Here is a 20833-nt window from a genome sequence, read left to right on the forward strand (position 1 = left end):
CAAGTCAGTCAGTCAGTCCAGTCAGCACTGTACCTGTTCTGGTGCAGAGAGGGTGTGGTGGTGGGGAAGGTTTCCCCTGACTCCCCCTGGAACTCAGTGAAGGACTGGTCCCCTCCTCCTGCCCTGGGGGCCTCCTGGAAGTCCTGGAAGTCATCATCGTCTGCTTTCCCCTAAACACACCACCAAGACGATGGACACATGACCAAAGTAAACACAGAATGAATGCACACACTACTGTAAGTCGCTTATACATTACTATTATACATAATGTGAAATGAAACCACATGCATCTGTATATACTATGGAGAGGCTTGGTTGGCCCATTGGCTGGATGTGTTACCTGCACATGTGGGAAGTTGGTGATGAAGTTGGTGGGTGGTTGGGCGGAGGGTAAAGGAGCAGCAGGAGGAGCCCTGCCCATGACTGCTGGTGCTGGTGTAGGCATGGCCATGGACATTGGGACAGGGGGCTGAGTCATCATGGGCTGCTGGTGTTGGTGCTGGTGCTGCATGACAGGGGCCATAGCCATGGCCAGGGCAGGCAGGTTGGGCACCGGGGGAGAGGGGAACTGGCTCAGGATCTCCACATTCATGGCTGGAAGACCACTCTGAAGGGGAGGGATGAACAGGGATCAGTGGTCAGGTTCAGATAAGGCTGCGTGACATCACTGAAAGTCCCAGTTGAGTAACTGCTTAATGCGTTAATGTGGATTTTCATATGTTAGACATTTAGAAAGTTACTTAAACGGGGGCATTAAACATCGCAAAGGCACCGTCATCATATATTGAACAGACAATACAGTGTCAGTGTGAGTGCATCGTTATTATAAAGCAGTGATGGTGGAAAATTTAGATTTTTCTTTCATCCAACCCAATCATCTATTAACATTCTATTCCATCCAGCAGGACCCAGACAGATGTTTTGCTGAAATAAATAATTAATTAAAGTCAAGTTCCATTTTAACAGCATCCACTGGCGCCGGCTTCCCAAACCTTTTCATCACTCTACAAAGGACGCAGCTCATGGCGGCACTCCCTCAAGGCTCTTACATTTACATAACTAAATAAGTGTTATTATTCTCGCTGTGGCAGGTGGCGGTGGCGTGCAGAGTGAGTTGTGAGGTGCCTGGGATTGTCAGACTCCCAGGGGTGCTGGTGAGCGGCAGGGCCGGGCCAGGCCAGGCCGGGGGAGATAAGAGGTCTGCTGTCACACTAGGCTGAGAGGAGATTCAGTCACTTTCACCTGGCTGCCTGAGCTCAGTCACACCACCACCACCCTCCCAGAGCAGAGATTCAGCACAGTCACTCACTATCAGCCTCCCTTTGCACACGTCATAGCATGTCTCAACTGCACACGTCATAGCATGTCTCAACTGCACACGTCATAGCATGTCTCAACTGCACACGTCATAGCATGTCTCAACTGCACACGTCATAGCATGTCTCAACTGCACACGTCATAGCATGTCTCAACTGCACACGTCATAGCATGTCTCAACTGCACACGTCATAGCATGTCTCAACTGCACACGTCATAGCATGTCTCAACTGCACGCGTCATAGCATGTCTCAACTGCACACGTCATAGCATGTCTCAACTGCACGCGTCATAGCATGTCTCAACTGCACGCGTCATAGCATGTCTCAACTGCACATGTCATAGCATGTCTCAACTGCACACGTCATAGCATGTCTCAACTGCACGCGTCATAGCATGTCTCAACTGCACGCGTCATAGCATGTCTCAACTGCACGCGTCATAGCATGTCTCAACTGCACGCGTCAAAGCATGTCTCAACTGCACGCGTCATAGCATGTCTCAACTGCACGCGTCATAGCATGTCTCAACTGCACGCGTCATAGCATGTCTCAACTGCACGCGTCATAGCATGTCTCAACTGCACGCGTCATAGCATGTCTCAACTGCACGCGTCATAGCATGCAGTAGGCCTAACTACTGAAGTGAAGCAAGGTGCAATGAAACATAATATTAGGGACTGTCCTTTACTTCACATGAAGAAAAGATCACAGTGAAGGATGGTCTTACAGGATGGTCTTACTGACAGAAAAAAGCCTCAAATCTTTCTGTTGTTAATAACTCCGAACCTTTAAAAAACATAAGGTGATGCAAATGCCTACCTGTGCCACACCAATCAGAGCCAGGACTGTGTAGAGCTCCTCCTTGGTCAGCATGCCAGGCGTGGTGCGATTGGCTGAGGCCCAGATCTGGCCCAGTGCTTCCCTGGGCAGGCCTGATGACATCAGGATGGGGTAGAGCTTGGGTGTGTCGATGCCCCCCGGAGTCATGGTGAACTGCAGGACCTTTTTGAACATCTCTGGAAGGGAGAAAGAGAAGGCATAGCAACAGGTCAAACATATTACAGAAAGACTGGGTAGAACTAGGAAGTTTTCTCTGATTGACTTGTTGGAAAGGATCTGAGTAGACACGATAGACCATAATACATCATTGGTAGAAACCTGTTCCAAAACGTAGGCGTTTACCTGGGATGAGGCTGTCGTTGTAGAGCCAGCCTGGTACCATGGGCTGGATGTGCTCTTGTTGAGGGTAACCACCAACACCTGCTGTCAGCAACACAGGGACAGTTAGGTTAGGAGCTGAAGCAGAGACTTAGGGCTGGGTGTACTACCTGCTCTGCTCAGCATCTCACCAGACCAGAGCCTGCCTGTATAGTATTCTCCACCTGTCTGGAGATCTGAGTAGAAGTGTAATGATGCTCTGCACTGATTCACTAAGGATGCATCCCAAATGGCACCCTAGTGCATTACCTTTGACCAGGGCCCATATGGATCTGGTCAAAAGTAGTGCACTATAATGGGAATCGGGTGCCATTTGGGATGCCGCATCCTAAGCTTCCTGGTGCTTCATACAACTATTCATCTGTCCTTGGACCAGAACCAACTACTCCAACATCTCCTGAGGGGAAAGAGAGGGTTGGATTTGGGTTGTTAAACAAATAAATGAGCCTCTCTCTTCAATTCATTCTAACATTGATCTAAATCTTCTGTGCAACCATGAGGTCATTTTTTCATTAGTGTACTAGGGTGGAGTTAGTGTTTCAGCAGGGGTAAAAGCAGCTCCTAAAATACACTTAACAAGGTGCATTTGGAGAGGAAGATGCCTCAATGGAAGCCTCAGACAAAATGACAAATGTTGACTCAAGCAGCTAATCCTCTCATCAGACCTCTAAGATGAGGAATCTCCACATTTCCCTGGGACAGACAGCGAGCTACTGAGGAGAAAGACAAACAAACGAGAGCAAAGAGATAGTAGCAGAGTGTCAGAGCAGCAGAGTGGCTGAGTGGCAGAAAGGCACAAAGGCTGAGCTGCAGAAAGGCTGAGCAGCGGAAAGACTGAGTGGCAGAGGGCTGAGTGGCAGAAACGCAGAGCGGCTGAGCAGCAGAAAGGCAGAGCGGCATGCAGAATCCAACTGAGGCACCAGCTCTAGACCCACGGGACTCCAGTAGGTACGGGTCAATCCAAGCGTAGCATCTCATCCGTGTAAAACCCAAGCAGTCAGTAGCATGCGTCAGTCTCTCTCTGACGGCGTCAAATGACACCTATTCCCTACAGAGCTCTATTTAGGGAATAGGGGCCAAGCAGAAAGATTCCTCAGCTATATAGGAGAGTTCCAAAGCAGTTACCCAACAAAACTGGATGAATGACATCAAGAGCTTTTAGGGTTGGTTAGTATGATTTCCATTACAGATAGGACAATCAAGAGAAGCATCAGGGGTATAGACAGTAAAATCACATTGTCTGAAGTCTTACTAGTCAACGTTGAAGTGTTTGCTGCAAAATAAGAGATAGGAATCGGGGGCATTCGACCATTAGCTAGAAAAAAACAGGCCCCATGCTCCGCGCTGATTGTGTGTTAATTCTGCAGTGATCGAAGGCAGAGAAAGAGACTGTTAATAAATGGTTTCTTTTCTCACCACCGTCACTACTGGTTTGGGGAGGAGGGGGGTCGGCTGCTGGTGAGGGGGCTGTGGGCCCCGGTGCTGGTGCCTCTGGTTGTGGTGTTTCTATAGTGAAAGCAGAACTCAGGTCCCCAGGAGCCTCAGCCCAGTTCCGGGCCTTGGTGCTGGAATGAAACTGGGTCGAGACTGTAGCTCGGTTAGGGGCCAGGGTCCTCTGGGACTTAAAGCTAACCTGGGCCTTCTTTTCAGCCATTAAATCACACGAGGAGAACAGTTTCTCTTCCAGGGATGGGCCTAGAGAGGTGGGTGAGGAGGAACACAGCTGATTGATATCACAACCATTCATAATGCCTGTTTCTTAGTTCTATTGGCCCCTCCTCAGTAATGAGGGTAGAGCGAATTTGGATTTAACAGAAACGGACCATCATTACTTTACAGCTGTCAGTCAGCGTGCAAATCTCAACTCAGGGACACTTTAAGAGTGTAGAAATGTAGTGCTTCGGCAGCTTCACACATTACATGACAAATATGTTGCACCTAGGTGGAGCTACTGGCTGCTTATTGAATGCTACTGATAGGCTAGGCTATCACTTTCCAGGTCGGTGGCACTGGCAGCATATCAAAGAGCTAGAGCAGAGGTGTCAAACTCATTTTGCCCCAGAGGCTGCATTCGGCCTTCAGTGAGGTCCGGAGGTCCGCACTGAAAATTGGTTGGAATTTTCGATGCTCCATGTCTGTTTAGCTTTCATTTCGGTGATTATAAGCGAGCTGGAAACAGTCAAGAAACTGTAGGAATATAGGTCCATTATAATTTCTACAGTTTCTATTTGATTTAAGTCATTTTAAAATACATTTTAAAATGACCACCCGCGGACAGGATTGGACCCCCTCGCAGGCCGGATCCAGCCGGATGTTTGACACCCCTGTGCTAGAGCAGGTTTGCGCCATCTAATTGGCTCATGACAGATGGGAGACAAGTATCAGCTCTGTCTCCTGTCCTCCTGATGTGTTTACTGTCTGTCAGAGTCTTCCATCTCTTCCTCACTAGAACTGGCTTATCAGGGCCTCTGCCAACCAGAGTGAGCAGTGACAGTCACGTGCTACTGGGAGTATTTTACTAAATGTCAGTACTGATTTTAATGGAGGCAGAACCGGTTGTTAGGTACAGCACTCACACGGTTTACTTTGTAGTGTGCGTTAACTTAAAGGCTGGAGCGATCTGACCATCTGTCGTGCCGTCTGTATGCTTACACACAGTAAACTGACTACAAACCGAGTCTGACGCTAGAGGGTTTTCAACACCACGATGCGGTATGGCCTATCGTCGCATCAGCAGCACTGGTCACAATTTCCAAACTGTATTATTGGTTGATTATGTACACTAAACAGTGACTTAAGAGGTTGATGCGAACAAAAAACAGTTACCTTGAAATGCAGATGGGGAGCTGGAGTTGACAGTAGAGTGTTGGGTGGCAGTAAGAATGGACATAGAGGCAGGGAGGGACTGGGGGAAGGGGGCAGAGGAGGGTCTCTGACAAGGACCTGGGTCTAAAGAATGGGGATGGGCCTGGGAGGAGGGGGGGAAGGAGGAAGAGGCATCTAAGGGACCCTGCATAAAGTCACTAAACTCGTCATCGGGGAAAGCAGGGGGGAGGGAGTGAGAGGTGACAGAAGAGTGGGATGGCGATGAGTCTGTAAAAATGGAGAAATAATCATAATGGCAGAACAAGACAACACAGGCTACGATGACGGGAGGTGGACACAGTGCACAGTGCTATAGTAGAGAAACAAAGGCTAGTTTGTGCAGGATCAGAAAATGTATCACGCATTTAAGAAAAAATATTTTTGAATATGTTTATCATACGAAATAATAAATATGATAATGTCCATAGTTAGTATGAACTAAGGATGTCAGATCAGTTAATACTAAATAAATAAGGTGGTTAGTTTGATGTTTGCTAATAGACAACTTTCTGTAACGCACAAGGTAATGACAGTGAGAGACACAGTAGGTCAAGTTGAAGATTTAAAGCAAAGTGAAACGTGACAGAAAAACAGAAGATTATGTTGGTCTCCTACTAAGTATGATATAATCTTTGTGAGACACAGAGGCAGATACAGACTGCTCTGTCCATTGCAACAGCTGCTGTCACATAGGCTGGTGACTGCCAGACTGTCTCGTCTGACTGTCTGTGTGCCTACACCCCAGAGGCAGCCTTATCATTCTCAGGGGAGGCTGTTCAGTCAGGCAGCAGGGGAGTGGAGCTGTGTCCTGACTGAACAGCCTGAGGACAGATAAGCAGGAAACACAGAGTGAAGGACAATGACTGTACTGATGAGTGTACCTGGCTTCTTGGGGTGCGAGGATGGCGTGGGGTGCATCTTGGCGTCTCTGCTGAACCCGTCCAGATTGCCTTTGATGGCCTCCAGCGCGTCGTCCCGACTCGTCCCCATCTGTCCCTGTGGATGGGACAAAGCAGGGCTCAGGAGGGGAATGTGACTGACAGCATGGATGCGTCCTACATTGCACCCCATGTGTCTTTATCACACTCTGGGAACTAGGACCGAACGAGGGCAGTACTGAGGCAGTAGCCAGGCATGATGATGATGTGGCTCACCTTGGGTTTGACGCTGCTCAGCAGCCTCAGCTTCTGTTTCTGCTCCTCAAACTGCCTCCTCTTCCTGTCCTCCTCCAGCATCCGCTGCTGCTGCTCCAGACGCTTCCTACACAACATAACACATAGAGAGCATACAGCTAACACACACACTGACCACATAGACAGACAGAACAACATGTAGAGAGAGAAAAACAGAGAGGGGAAAGAGAGAGAGAGAGAGAGAGAGAGAGAGAGAGAGAGCAAGGGAGAGCAAGACAGACAGAGACAGAAAGGCTCTTACTGGTGTTCCTCAGCCATCTGTTTCTGCATGTCGGCAGTGTACTGGGGCCCGGGGCCCCTCATGCTCATGAACTGTGGCTGGCCCATGAACTGCATCCCAGGGGCCTGCATCCCCATGGCCATCCCACCCTGCACAGAACGAACGAACGCACGCACACACACAAAGCGGAAGTCTCGTTAGCAATCATGGCATTCCTTTCATTCAATATTATCACAGCAGTAGCAGGAAACCAATGTATTTCTAAAGTGGTTGTCATACAGCAATCACTGCATAACTACAACCACTTAGACTGGAAATAATGTGTGCTATTAACACTATACAATGCAGAGATGTCGTAACATGACAGCAGTGAATGGAGGAAAAGCTGTCATTTGATAAAAGAAAGAGCAAAGAGACAGAGATAAAGGCAGAGGATTTGGTAAGGATGAGGCAATGCCCTGCAAAGGGCTCCTTCTTCTAAATGTCTAGCCTGAATGAGAGGTAGCTTGAGGCAGTCTGCTCTCTTGTAAAGAGCAGCATTACAGGAGAGATTGTCTTGACCTTCTTATTTTGACTTATTTAAAAGCTCAGAGGACCACATTGCCAGTCATGTAAAACAGAGTACCTTTCACTCTAGAGTAGGGGTGTCAAACTCATTCCACGGAGGACCTAGTGTCTGCAGGTTTTAGGTTTTTCCTTTCAATTAAGACCTAGACAACCAGGTGAGGGGAGTTCCTTACTAACTAGTGAACTTAATTAATCAATCAAGTACAAGGGAGGAGTGAAAACCCGCAGACACTCGGCCCTCGGTTGAATGAGTTTGACACGTGCTCTAGAGTAATGAGAGGAATATGTTGTGGCCATTGCCTTCAAATACACACACTCATACACGCACACACAACCCACCTGCATAGGCATGGCACCAGGAGGCATCTGGCCTCCGAAGTTCATTCCCATCATTCCTTGCATGTTGGGCTGCATTTGGACTTGAACCATACCAGGGAATCCCTGTTGTTGCTGCTGCTGCTGTTGCTGCATGGGCATCATACCTGGACGAAAACACACAACAAATGTCCAGTCAATCATAAGCTCTGCAAATGGCTATACTGACAAAGGGTTGTTGCAAACCGTAAAGATAACATGTAGTCATTAAAGCGTGAACATGTACTATATAAGTAGAGTTGGCCCCACTGGACTGGAGTGTGCTATTGGAACTCCCCTAGACATAGGCTAGATGAGCATTGTACAGTGAATTATTATTGCAAACACATTTCCTGGACAGCGAAGAGTAAACAGAGGCTCAGCAACAAACCAATCTGTTTTGCCCGTGTGAGTGGAGTGCTGTGACAGCTCAGAGCAAAACAGAGGAGTACTAGGGAATAGAACTAGAGAGAGTGTTTGTTTGCACAGATGCTCTGGCTGACAGTCCTCCTGGAGCCTCCACATGATTTACCATATAACACCTCAACCAGGCTGAATAATGGGTTATGGCTCATCCAAACAAAGTGCTGCATGCATTCTGATGCGTATTTGCTGAAACATCTAACGACCCCCAACACACCACAAGGGTGTGTGTGAGTTTGTTTACCTAAAACACTATCAGGAACAGATAGGACATAAGCCTAGGCCCTATGTATTGTATTTGACTGATGTTGTTGTTGATAGTGCACAATGCACATCTGAACTGACTTCACTCTGAACTCTGATAGATAAACATCATTATGAGTTATTGGTTAGGTCTATTTACTGAATTCAAAAACTTCTCAAGAAACCAGGGCACATAGGAGAGTGAAGTGCCTGGGGAGATTAGGAAAAGTAGCGCTGACTGAGAGGACGCGTCACAAATGGCACACTATTCCCTATATAGTGCACAACTGGTCAAAAGTACTGCACTAAATAGGGAGCCATTTGGGTTGTAGAGTGTAGGATGACTCACCTTGTGGCGGACCCAGGCCCCCTCCACCAGGATAAATAAAACTGCAGGAGAGAAGGAAAAACACAGGTCAATAACACAGCTAGAGACAAGCCTAAAGGGAAGACTAATGGAGAACATCTAGGCTGAAATCATTCAACTGTCACTCATATAGGTTCAGAGATGTTAGAAATCAAACTGGATGGACAACAGAAGTAGAGGAAGGACTGAAAACAAACTAAATATAACTATTGTAAAATGGCTTGTGTCTGTAAAATGTGCATAATATGTATAAACTGAAGGTAGTGTTATTGTTTATCAGTTTGCTCCAATTGGGGGAGGGGTGGTAGGGTTTGCGGGAATAATAAACGAATATTCAAAAAAAATGTGTATGTATGTTTATGCGAATATATATATATATTTATATACACACATACATACAGTTGGAAGTCGGAAGTTTACATACACTTACGTTGGAGTCATTAAAACTCATTTTTCAACCACTCTACAAATTTCTTGTTAACAAACTACAGTTTTGGCAAGTCGGTTAGGACATCTACTTTGTGCATGACAAGTAATTTTTCCAACAATTGTTTACAGACAGATTATTTCACTTATAATTCACTGTATCATAATTCTAGTGGGTCAGAAGTTTTTATACACTAAGCTGACTGTGCCATTAAACAGCTTGGAAAATTCCAGAAAATTATGTCATGCTTTAGAAGCTTCTGATAGGCTAATTGACATAATTTGAGTCAATTGGAGGTGTACCTGTGGATGTATTTCAAGGCCTACCTTCAAACTCAGTGCCTCCTTGCTTGACATCATGGGAAAATCTAAATAAATCAGCCAAGACCTCAGAAAAAAATGGTAGACCTCCACAAGTCTGGTTCATCCTTGGGAGAAATTTCCAAACGCCTGAAGGTACCACATTCATCTGTACAAACAATAGTACGCAAGTATAAACACCATGGGACCACGCAGCCGTCATACCGCTCAGGAAGGAGACGTGTTCTGTCTCCTAGAGATGAACGTACTTTAGTGCGAAAAGTGCAAATCAATCCCAGAACAACAGCAAAGGACCTTGTGAAGATGCTGGAGGAAACAGGTACAAAAGTATCTATATCCACAATAAAAAGAGTCCTATATTGACATAACCTGAAAGGCCGCTCAGCAAGGAAAAAGCCACTGTTCCAAAACTGCCATAAAAAAGCAAGACTACGGTTTGCAACTGCACATGGGGACAAAGATTGTACTTTTTGGAGAAATGTCCTCTGGTCTGATGAAACATAAATAGAACTGTTTGGCCATAATGACCATCGTTATGTTTGGAGGAAAAAGTGGGAAGCTTGCAAGCCTAAGAACACCATCCCAACCGTGAAGCATGGGGGTGGCAGCATCATGTTGTGGGGGTGCTTTGCTGCAGGAAGGACTGGTGCACTTCACAAAATAGATGGCATCATGAGGAAGAACAATTATGTGGATATATTGAAGCAACATCTCAAGACATCAGTCAGGAAGTTAAAGCTTGGTTGCAAATGGATCTTCCAAGTGGACAATGACCCCAAGAATGCTTCCAAAGTTGTGACAAAACGGCTTAAGGACAACAAAGTCAAGGTATTGGAGTAGCCATCACAAATCCCTGACCTCAATCCCATAGAAAATTTGTGAGCAGAACTGAAAAAGCGTGTGCGAACAAGGAGGCCTACAAACCTGACTCAGTTACACCAGCTCTGTCAGGAGGAATGAGCCAAAATTCACCCAACTTATTGTGGGAAGCTTTGACACCTTTGACCAAAGTTAAACAATTTATAAAGGCAATGCTACCAAATACTAATTGAGTGTATGTAAACTTCTGACCCACTGGGAATGTGATGAAAGAAATAAAAGCTGAAATAAATCTCTCTCTACTATTATTCTGACATTTCACATTCTTAAAATAAAGTGGTGATCCTAACTGACCTAAAATAGGGAATTTTCAATTGGATTAAATGTCAGGAATTGTGAAAAACTGAGTTTAAATGTATTTGGCTAAGGTGTACGTAAACGTCTGACTTCAACTGTGTACATATATATATATATATATATATATACTGCTCAAAAAAATAAAGGGAACACTTAAACAACACATCCTAGATCTGAATGAAAGAAATAATCTTATTAAATACTTTTTTTCTTTACGTAGTTGAATGTGCTGACAACAAAATCACACAAAAATAATCAATGGAAATCCAATTTATCAACCCATGGAGGTCTGGATTTGGAGTCACACTCAAAATTAAAGTGGAAAACCACCCTACAGGCTGATCCAACTTTGATGTAATGTCCTTAAAACAAGTCAAAATGAGGCTCAGTAGTGTGTGTGGCCTCCACGTGCCTGTATGACCTCCCTACAACGCCTGGGCATGCTCCTGATGAGGTGGCGGATGGTCTCCTGAGGGATCTCCTCCCAGACCTGGACTAAAGCATCCGCCAACTCCTGGACAGTCTGTGGTGCAACATGGCGTTGGTGGATGGAGCGAGACATGATGTCCCAGATGTGCTCAATTGGATTCAGGTCTGGGGAACAGGCGGGCCAGTCCATAGCATTAATGCCTTCCTCTTGCAGGAACTGCTGACACACTCCAGCCACATGAGGTCTAGCATTGTCTTGCATTAGGAGGAACCCAGGGCCAACCGAACCAGCATATGGTCTCACAAGGGGTCTGAGGATCTCATCTCGGTACCTAATGGCAGTCAGGCTACTTCTGGCGAGCACATGGAGGGCTGTGCGGCCCCCCAAAGAAATGCCACCCCACACCATGACTGACCCACCGCCAAACCGGTCATGCTGGAGGATGTTGCAGGCAGCAGAACGTTCTCCACGGCGTCTCCAGACTCTGTCACGTCTGTCACATGTGCTCAGTGTGAACCTGCTTTCATCTGTGAAGAGCACAGATGAAGATTGGCGAATTTGCCAATCTTGGTGTTCTCTGGCAAATGCCAAACGTCCTGCACGGTGTTGGGCTGTAAGCACAACCCTCACCTGTGGACGTCGGGCCCTCATACCACCCTCATGGAGTCTGTTTCTGACCGTTTGAGCAGACACATGCACATTTGTGGCCTGCTGGAGGTCATTTTGCAGGGCTCTGGCAGTGCTCCTCCTGCTCCTCCTTGCACAAAGGCGGAGGTAGCGGTCCTGCTGCTGGGTTGTTGCCCTCCTATGGCCTCCTCCACGTCTCCTGATGTACTGGCCTGTCTCCTGGTAGCGCCTCCATGCTCTGGACACTACGCTGACAGACACAGCAAACCTTCTTGCCACAGCTCGCATTGATGTGCCATCCTGGATGAGCTGCACTACCTGAGCCACTTGTGTGGGTTGTAGACTCTGTCTCATGCTACCACTAGAGTGAAAGCACCGCTAGCATTCAAAAGTGACCAAAACATCAGCCAGGAAGCATAGGAACTGAGAAGTGGTCTGCGGTCCCCACCTGCAGAACCACTCCTTTATTGGGGGTGTCTTGCTAATTGCCTATAATTTCCACCTGTTGTCTATTCCATTTGCACAACAGCATGTGAAATTTATTGTCAATCAGTGTTGCTTCCTAAGTGGACAGTTTGATTTCACAGAAGTGTGATTGACTTGGAGTTACATTGTGTTGTTTAAGTGTTCCCTTTATTTTTTTGAGCAGTGTATATATATATATATATATATATATATATATATATATATATATATTGGGTATGTATGTATATATATACATATTTACCCCAAAAATATATGGGGGATTGGAAATTACATTGATGGAAGCAACAATCTATCCGCAATATTAAAGCTGATCCACCCCCTAAAAAACGATAAATAAACAAAAACTGTCTCTCATAATAGGCTATGGCATAAAGATAGGAAAGATTGAGCTATTCATCGAACATCATTCAGGAAATGGATCATTATCAGTTCACACACCAATCATTTGTCAGACTTTAGGCAATGTGACACAATAGCTATCATTTTAACAATGGAGTCATCATTCACATCACAAAGCATTACCAAAACTGGAGATTAGATGTGATTTCCTTACAATGGCACAGAGACCAATAATAAACATGCAACTGTATGGTGATGTGGCAGCACCTAGCCTCCCTTTCTCTGTTCCGTCTTTTTATTTCGGGCACTTTTCTGTTCGGCTAGGCAGCCTGGACTTGAATTCAGTGTGGCCCTTACTGTTCTAGCTCACCGCTTTCCAGGGAATGCATGAATAAATATTGCATTGATCGCGAGGACTAAACTTGACAGGCAGGAAGAAAAATGTATCAAATAACACTTTGCTGTTGCTCAGAACAACATTTATCAATCAGGGAATGAGCTCCTCTGACAACAGCCATTACGGAATACTTTTCCTAGTGTATCCGTGCTCTAATTTGCCATAATGGTTAAGTAATAACAGCCAGACATATGGTTTTAATGGGAATGCACGTTAGTGGTTGTTTCATGTGCTGTAATTGATGGAGAATATGTTTAGATCATGATGCGGCAGGGAAATTGAGACAGAGCAGGAATCTATAGAAACTTCATTATCTATAGCAACCCAAAATATAGGCTAGATTCTAAGCGCAGACGGAGTCAGAGAATGAGGTAAGAGACAGAGGGATAAAGAGTGAACAAGGCCAGCTTGGCACTATGACGCAGTCTGCTTCTTCTCTGACACCTCCTCTCACTGGCTCTGTGGTCACACTGATGCTGGAGGAGAAAAGAGATGGATGAGGATACAAGCAGACAGCATTAGCCTTCCTGCGCCCATCATAACACCTGAGACTACCAATACCCAGCTAAGCCCACTAGCCCAGTCCATCCTACAGAGCAGTACACTGGACAATGAGGCTTCACTTCACAACTGCCATTTCAGGCAAATCCATTAATCCATCCAAATGGCACTTGCAAGCTCGGCTTTTTTCTCTGTTGTCAAAATAATCCTTTCCCAATGGTACCAAAGTGTCATACGAGACAGAAAACTTTGTTTTTCTATTTTAGAATCCCAGAATCATAAAATGATCATTTGAAAAAACGTAATATTCCTTTGTTTACAAATGCAATAACAATACCAGGATGCTTTCCCTTGACCTGGGCTTGATGTGGAGTGAGAGATTCTGGCTCACATCTGTTCTCCCTCAGATTTAGCCTGTAGCTTTACAGAGCTTTAAAAGCAGCGCTATACTACGCAACCACAGCAAATGAAACCCCCTGGAACAACAGTGCAGATTAACCCAGAGTGAGATCAGCAGTGCCAGTGATGCGAGCTGTGGGCTCTGTATAGGCCAGCGCATTGTACAAGGCCTGTGTTCATTGATACAACATCGTAGGACTAATTTAAGGCTTGAGCCATGCCACCAGGTGCTTCTACCACAGTAACTAGCGTACCAGATCCTTGTCTATCTTTAGGCCTAATGTGCTTACTCCTTTTCACTCTGGTAACAAATTTCAACAAAAGCACTGATCATTCAACATTAATGAACACCTCATATGAGCCTTAAATTATGTAGTGCATCTATCTATTGCAATGTGCACTCACTGCACTGTAACCTAAAGTAAACCATACTTTTGAAGTCTTTCATACTTTGAATTCTCTTGGCATTTTGGACACAATTAATGAATACTGTGCATACTGAAGGTTCTGGAAGCACCAGTTAGGCTATTAGCTAGGTTGTTGTCCTACATCTTAGTCATGTACCCTCCCAAAATCAGATTAAACAGCTCGGCTTTAAAACATTAATATGATACTTAACTATGAACCTATTAAATAACAATTTACCCAGTCTTGAGCAATTCATCCAAGTACAATTTCTCAGTCTCACTCATCCAACCACTTTGAATGAAGATGAATGCTACATATAGCTGAGGTTTTCCCACAAGCTCAACAGAACTCCAAAAGTTAGCTAGTACCTGTTGCTATAGTACAGCTCTCCTATCGCAACTCCCTATAGGCCTAGTGGTGTGCTAGTCATATCAAATCAAACTTTATTTGCCACATGTGCCGAATACAACAAGTGTAGACTTTACCGTGAAATGCTAACTTACAAGCCCTTAACCAACAGTGCAGTTCAAGAAGAAGAAAATATTTACCTACTAGGCTAAAATAAAAAGTCATAATAAAAAGTAACAATAACGAGGCTATATATACAGGGGTACAGGCTGGTTGAGGTAATCTGTACATGTAGGTGGGGGCGAAGTGACTATGCAGGATATATAACAAACAAACAGCGAGTAGCAACAGTATACGGGGGGGGTGTCAATGTAAATTGTCCGGTGGCGATTTTTATGAGTAGTTCAGCAGTCTAATGGCTTGGGGGTAGAAGCTGTTGAGGAGCCTTTTGGTCCTAGACTTGGCTGACAATTTTATGGGCTTTCCTCTGACACTGCCTATTATATACAGGAAGCTTGGCCCCAGTGATGTACTGGGCCATTTGCACTACCCTCTAGCGCCTTACGGTCAGATGCCGAGCAGTTACCATACCAGGCGGTGATGGAACCGGTCAGGATGCTCTCGATGGTGCAGCTGTAGAACCTTTTGAGGATCTGGGGGCAGATGCAAAATCTTTTCAGTCTCCTGAGGGGGAAATGGTTTTATTGTGCCCTCTTCACGACTGTCTTGACTATGTTTGGACCATAATGATGTGGACACCAAGGAACTTGAAACTCTCGACCCGCTCCACTACAGCCCCGTCGATGTTAATGGGGGCCTGTTCGGCCCGCCTTTTCCTGTAGTCCACGATCAGCTCCGTTGTCTTGCTCACATTGAGGGAGAGGTTGTTGTCCTGGCACCATACTGCCAGTTCTCTGACCTCCTCCCTATAGGCCATCTCATCGTTGTCAGTGATCAGGCCTACCACTGTTGTGTCACCAGCAAACTTAATGATGGTGTTGGAGTCGTGTTTGGCCACGCAGTCGTGGGTGAACAGGGAATACAGGAGGGGACTAAGTACACACCCCTGAGGGGCCCCAGTGTTAAGGATCTGCGTGGCAGACGTGTTGTTGCCTACTCTTACCACCTGGGGGGCAGCCCGTCTGGAAGTCCAGGATCCAGATGCAGAGGGGGGTATTCAGTCCCAGAGTCCTTAGCTTAGTGATGAGCTTCGTGGGCACTATGGTGTTGAATGCTGAGCTGTAGTCGATGACCAGCATTCTCACATAGGTGTTCCTTTTGTCCAGGTGAGAAAGGGCAGTATTGAGTGCCATTGAGATTGCATCATCTGTGGATCTGTTGGGGCGATATGCGAATTGGAGTGGGTCTAGGGTGTCCGGGAGAATGCTGTTGATGTGAGCCATGACCAGCCTTTCAAAGCACTTCATGGCTACCGATATGAGTGCCACGGGGCGGTAATCATTTAGGCAGGTTACCGTCACTTCCTTGGGCACAGGGACTATGGTGGTCTGCTTGAAACATGTAGGTATTATAGACTCAGTCAGGGAGAGGTTAAAAATGTCAGTGAAGACACTTGACAGTTGGTCCACACATGCTTTGAGTACACGTCCTGGTAATCCGTATGGCCCAGTGGCTTTGTGAATGTTAACCTGTTTAAAGGTTTTGTTCACATCGGCTACCGAGAGCATTATCACACAGTCATCCAGAACAGCTGGTGCTCTTGTGCATGCTTCAGTGTTGCTTGCCTCGAAGTGAGCATAAAAGGCATTTAGCCTGTCTGGTAGGCTCGTGTCACTGGGCAGCTCGCGTCTGGGTTTCCCTTTGTAGTCTGTAATAGTTTTCAAGCCCTGTCACATCCGACGAGCGTCAGAGCTGGTGTAGTAGGATTCAATCTTAATCCTGTATTGACACTTTGCTTGTTTGATGGTTCGTCTGAGGGCACAGCGGGATTCCTTATAAGCGTCCGGATTAGTCTCCTGCTCCTTGAAAGCGGCAGCTCTAGACTTTAGCTTGATGCGGATGTTGCCTGTAATCCATGGCTTCTGTTTGGGATATGTATTGACATCATTGATGCACTTATTGATGAAGCCGATGACTGAGGTGGTGTATTCCTCAATGCCATTGGATGAATCCCGGAACATATTCCAGTCTGTTTTCTAATGATTGCTAGCAAAACAGTCCTGTAGCTATGAATAATACAGATGAGAACTCTCTTGGTAGATAGTGTGGTCGACAACTTATCATAAGGTACTCTACCTCAGGCGAGCAATACCTCGAGACTTCCTTAATATTAGACATCACGCACCAGCTGTTATTGACAAAAAGACACACCCCCCTACCCCTCGTCTTACCAGAGGTAGCGTCTCTGTTCTGCTGGTGCATGGAAAATCCCACCAGCTCTATATTGTCTGCGTCTTCGTTCAGCTACATCTCGGCGAAACATAAGATGTTAAAATTTTTTATGTCCTGTTGGTAGGATAATCTTAATAGTATGTCATCAATTTTATTTTCTAATGATTGCACGTTAACAAGGAGAATGGAAGGCATTGGATTTCACTTATTCGCTTGCCTCCGGCTTCTCAGAAGGATCCCCGATCTGCGTCTCGTTTCCCGGCATCTTTTCTTCACGCAAAAGGCGTGGATCTGGGCCCGTTCCAGTGAAAGCATGATATCCTTCTCGTCGGACTCGTTAAAGGAAAAAGTTTCTTCCAGTCCGCGGTGAGTAATCGCTTTTCTGATGTCCAGAAGCTGTTTTCCGTCATAAGAGACGGTAGCAGCAACATTATGTACACAATAAGTTAAAAAATAAGGTACACAAAACGCAAAAAAATTACAAAATTGCACAATTGGTTGGGAAAATGTAAAACATCAGCCATGTTCTTCGGCGCCATCTTTTCTTTTCTTAGTCCCATGATATGTCAGACCTTCTGGTCAAAAGTAGTGCACTGCATAGATAATAGGGTGCCATTTGGGACATAACATCAGTGCTATGCCAGGCAGCAGGGCCAGTGAAGAGTAGACTCATGCCTCTGGCTCCTGCTGACAGCCTGGTATCAGGATGGGTTTCATTATTTCCAGGCTTACCTGCCAGCACAGCGCCTGCCTGCTCCTCTTCCCTGGCTCAGTGTGCCACATTCTGTCATCAAGTAGCATGCCCACACCACACACTATCACAGTCACACACAACACAGCAGAGCTATGCACAGCTAGCCCCGGTCACATTCGCCGATCTGAGACCACTCTTCTTGAACTGCACTGTTGGATAAGGGCTTGTAAGTAAGAATTGAATGGTAAAGTCAACACTTGTTGTATTCGGCGCATGTGACAAATAAAGTTTGATTTGATTTTATAGACTCCTCACTAATAGAGAAGGGGGAGAGGCCTGAATAATACCCATAAAACCAGAGAAGCAGTCTTCTCTACAGATCTTAGATTTCAATATGGATGACTTCAGCTGCTCAGCACTCTAAATCAGCACTTCACCTATATCTGACCCCCACCAATGGTCTTCAAGTACACCAATGCCAGGACAAGAAATGTCTCCAGAACATTTGTTAGCCAGAGACAAACATCACCTGTTATTTTCTATGAGACCATATGTGAGATAGACTACTCTGGCCAGCCTAATCTGTAAACCTAATCTTAAACTATATGGTTTCCTCAGCTGCAGTATCTGTATCACCTAGCTGGTCGGGTTCAGAGGCATGTATCAGGCAGACATTCATTATTCACACTGCTCAGCTCAGGCCCAAGCTGCTGATGAAAAAGTCATGAGGCTAGCCTTTTCATCTCCACTGTAGGACGAGCTGCTGCTTCACCAATATCAACAGGCTCATGCAGGAGTCAGCAGGACTCAAGATTGAACTAAATATTTACCATTTATCTTAGACCTCTACACCAATCACTAATAACTGAGAGGAGATTTAAAACCAAGGCTTTATTTCACTACAACTGCTCAGGTTTAACACTTGAACTGCCTGGCCTTTCAGCCTAGAAGTACGCTGGTGATTCGCTGATCCACCTCTATGCAGAAAACACCATTCTGTATACATCTGGCCCTTCTTTGGACACTCTGTTAACAAACCTCCAAACGAGCTTCAATGCCATGCAACACTCCTTCCGTGGCCTCCAACTGCTCTTAAATGCTAGTAAAACTAAGTGCATGCTCTTCAACCGATTGCTGCCCGCACCCGCCTGCCCGACTAGCATCACTACTCTGGACGGTTCTGACTTAGAATATGTGGACAACTACAAATAACTAGGTGTCTGGTTAGACTGTAAACTCTCCTTCTAGACTCACATTAAGCATCTCCAATCCAAAATTAAATCTAGAATCGGCATCCTATTTCGCAACAAAGCTTCCTTCACTCATGCTGCCAAACATACCCTAGTAAAACTGACTATACTACCGATCCTTGACTTCAGCGATGTCATTTACAAAATAGCATCCCAACACTCTACTCAACAAATTGGATGTAGTCTATCACAGTGCCATCCATTTTGTCACCAAAGCCCCATATACTACCCACCACTGCGACCTGTATGCTCTCGTTGGCTGGTCCTCACTACATATTCGTCGCCAAACCCACTGGCTCCAAGTAATCAATAAGTCTTTGCTAGGTAAAGCCCCCACCTTATCTCAGCTCACTGGTCACCATAGCAACACCCACCCATAGCACACGCTCCAGCAGGTATATTTCACTGGTCATCCCCAAAGCCAACACTTCCTTTGGTCGCCTTGCCTTCCAGTTCTCTGCTGCCAATGACTGAAACGAATTGCAAAAATCACTGAAGCTGGAGACTTATATCTCCCTCTCTAACTTTAAGCATCAGCTGTACTTGTACACAGCCAATCTGTAAATAGCACACCCAACTACCTCATCCCCATATTGTTATTTATCCTCTTGCTCTTTTGCACCCCAGTATCTCTACTTGCACATCCTCATCTGCACATCTATCACTCCAGTGTTAATGCTAAATTGTAATTATTTCACCTCTATGGCCTATTTATTGCCTTAGCTCCCTACTCTTCTACATTTACACACACCGTACATAGATTTTTCTATTGTGTTATTGACTGTACGTTTGTTTATGTGTAACTCTGTGTTGTTGTCTTTGTCGCACTGCTTTGCTTTATCTAGGCCAGGTCGCAGTCGTAACTGAGAACTTGTTCTCAACTGGCCTACCTGGAAAAATAAAGGTGAAATAAAAAAAATATACAAAAAACACACTAGAGAACGTAACCGGGCATCTCCTTTAGCATACTCATCAGATTCATATCAACCCGCAAGGTGCACAAACATAAGCACTTAGACTTGATAAATAGTGCATAAACAATTGTAAAGCATGAATTGCATGAAGAAATATTGGTGAAAATATATAACCAAATATAACAATAAAATAACGTCGGCCTAAAGTATATTCGACACTTCCAGCCAATGCCACATTAACATTTTAAAAGTCTAATAAATATATTTCATATATGCTAATCATTTGGTTGTGCTTATAACGGTCTTAGGTAACATTAGAAAACGAAAAAACTTATTTCAAAGAACATAATAGCATTTTCATTAGTTTGTTATTTTAGGCTATAAGTAAGTCCATCACAAAGAAGTCTATTATAATTTTGTTTTGGTAGGTCTAAAGAAACATTGCAGAAATAAGAAAAAGTATTTAAAAGAAAGCAGAATAGCATATTTTACATTTATTATGTTACTAGTCTTTGCTCAGTTGCCAGAGCAATGTTGCCACGCGGTCATGTGCTGAACGCATGGACAACACAAATATTCTTGGAAAAAGTAACATTTGGAAATAGAGCAGCACCTCTTGAATTGAGAGTTATTTGACAAAGGTAAGTGTCATAGAAACTGCAGAATGTCTTTCTGATACTATATAGAAAGCAAAAAAATTTACACGCATGTGACTCTGAAGATGCACCCATCTCTTCATGTACAATTTGACAACTGATAATATTATCACTCAGACTATTGTCAATTTAATCTTGTCTATAGGCTAGGTCTATAGGCTAACTCTTATTATGCATGAAATTATTTTTGGTATAGTTTAGATGTAGTTTCGATGGGCCGGCTACGCGGGGTGACTGGCATCGTTTGTTTCCCCTTGCTCGTCAACTTGGATAGCCAAGGACACATTTTCATTATTCTAAAGGCCTAGTACAGCACATAGCAAGTTTTTGTTTCCCTTAC

General features: G+C 45.0%; 1 protein-coding gene across 15 annotated transcripts in view; it reads right to left on the minus strand.

The window, feature by feature from the left end:
• LOC106581184 (synergin gamma) overlaps positions 1 to 20833 on the minus strand; it is a 49831-nt gene that overhangs the window by 27470 nt on the left and 1528 nt on the right. For 9 of the 15 annotated variants that reach the window (XR_006760996.1, XM_045703779.1, XM_045703778.1 and 6 more), the window contains exons 2-12: positions 8752 to 8792; positions 7722 to 7864; positions 6837 to 6964; positions 6557 to 6662; positions 6284 to 6398; positions 5364 to 5630; positions 3954 to 4232; positions 2502 to 2582; positions 2139 to 2335; positions 341 to 607; positions 34 to 170 (exon numbers count right to left, since the gene is read on the minus strand). Coding sequence is in view for 14 of the 15 variants with exons in the window: in XM_045703779.1 (XP_045559735.1) it covers positions 34 to 170; positions 341 to 607; positions 2139 to 2335; positions 2502 to 2582; positions 3954 to 4232; positions 5364 to 5630; positions 6284 to 6398; positions 6557 to 6662; positions 6837 to 6964; positions 7722 to 7864; positions 8752 to 8792 (1761 nt within the window). In the remaining variant the exon portion in view is untranslated. The remainder of the gene's footprint in view (positions 1 to 33; positions 171 to 340; positions 608 to 2138; positions 2336 to 2501; positions 2583 to 3953; positions 4233 to 5363; positions 5631 to 6283; positions 6399 to 6556; positions 6663 to 6836; positions 6965 to 7721; positions 7865 to 8751; positions 8793 to 20833) is intronic. The other 6 variants (XM_014163080.2, XM_045703787.1, XM_045703776.1 and 3 more) reach the window with 5 other exon arrangements.

This window comes from Salmo salar, chromosome ssa20, assembly GCF_905237065.1.
Source record: "Salmo salar chromosome ssa20, Ssal_v3.1, whole genome shotgun sequence".
Lineage (NCBI taxonomy): Eukaryota > Metazoa > Chordata > Actinopteri > Salmoniformes > Salmonidae > Salmo > Salmo salar.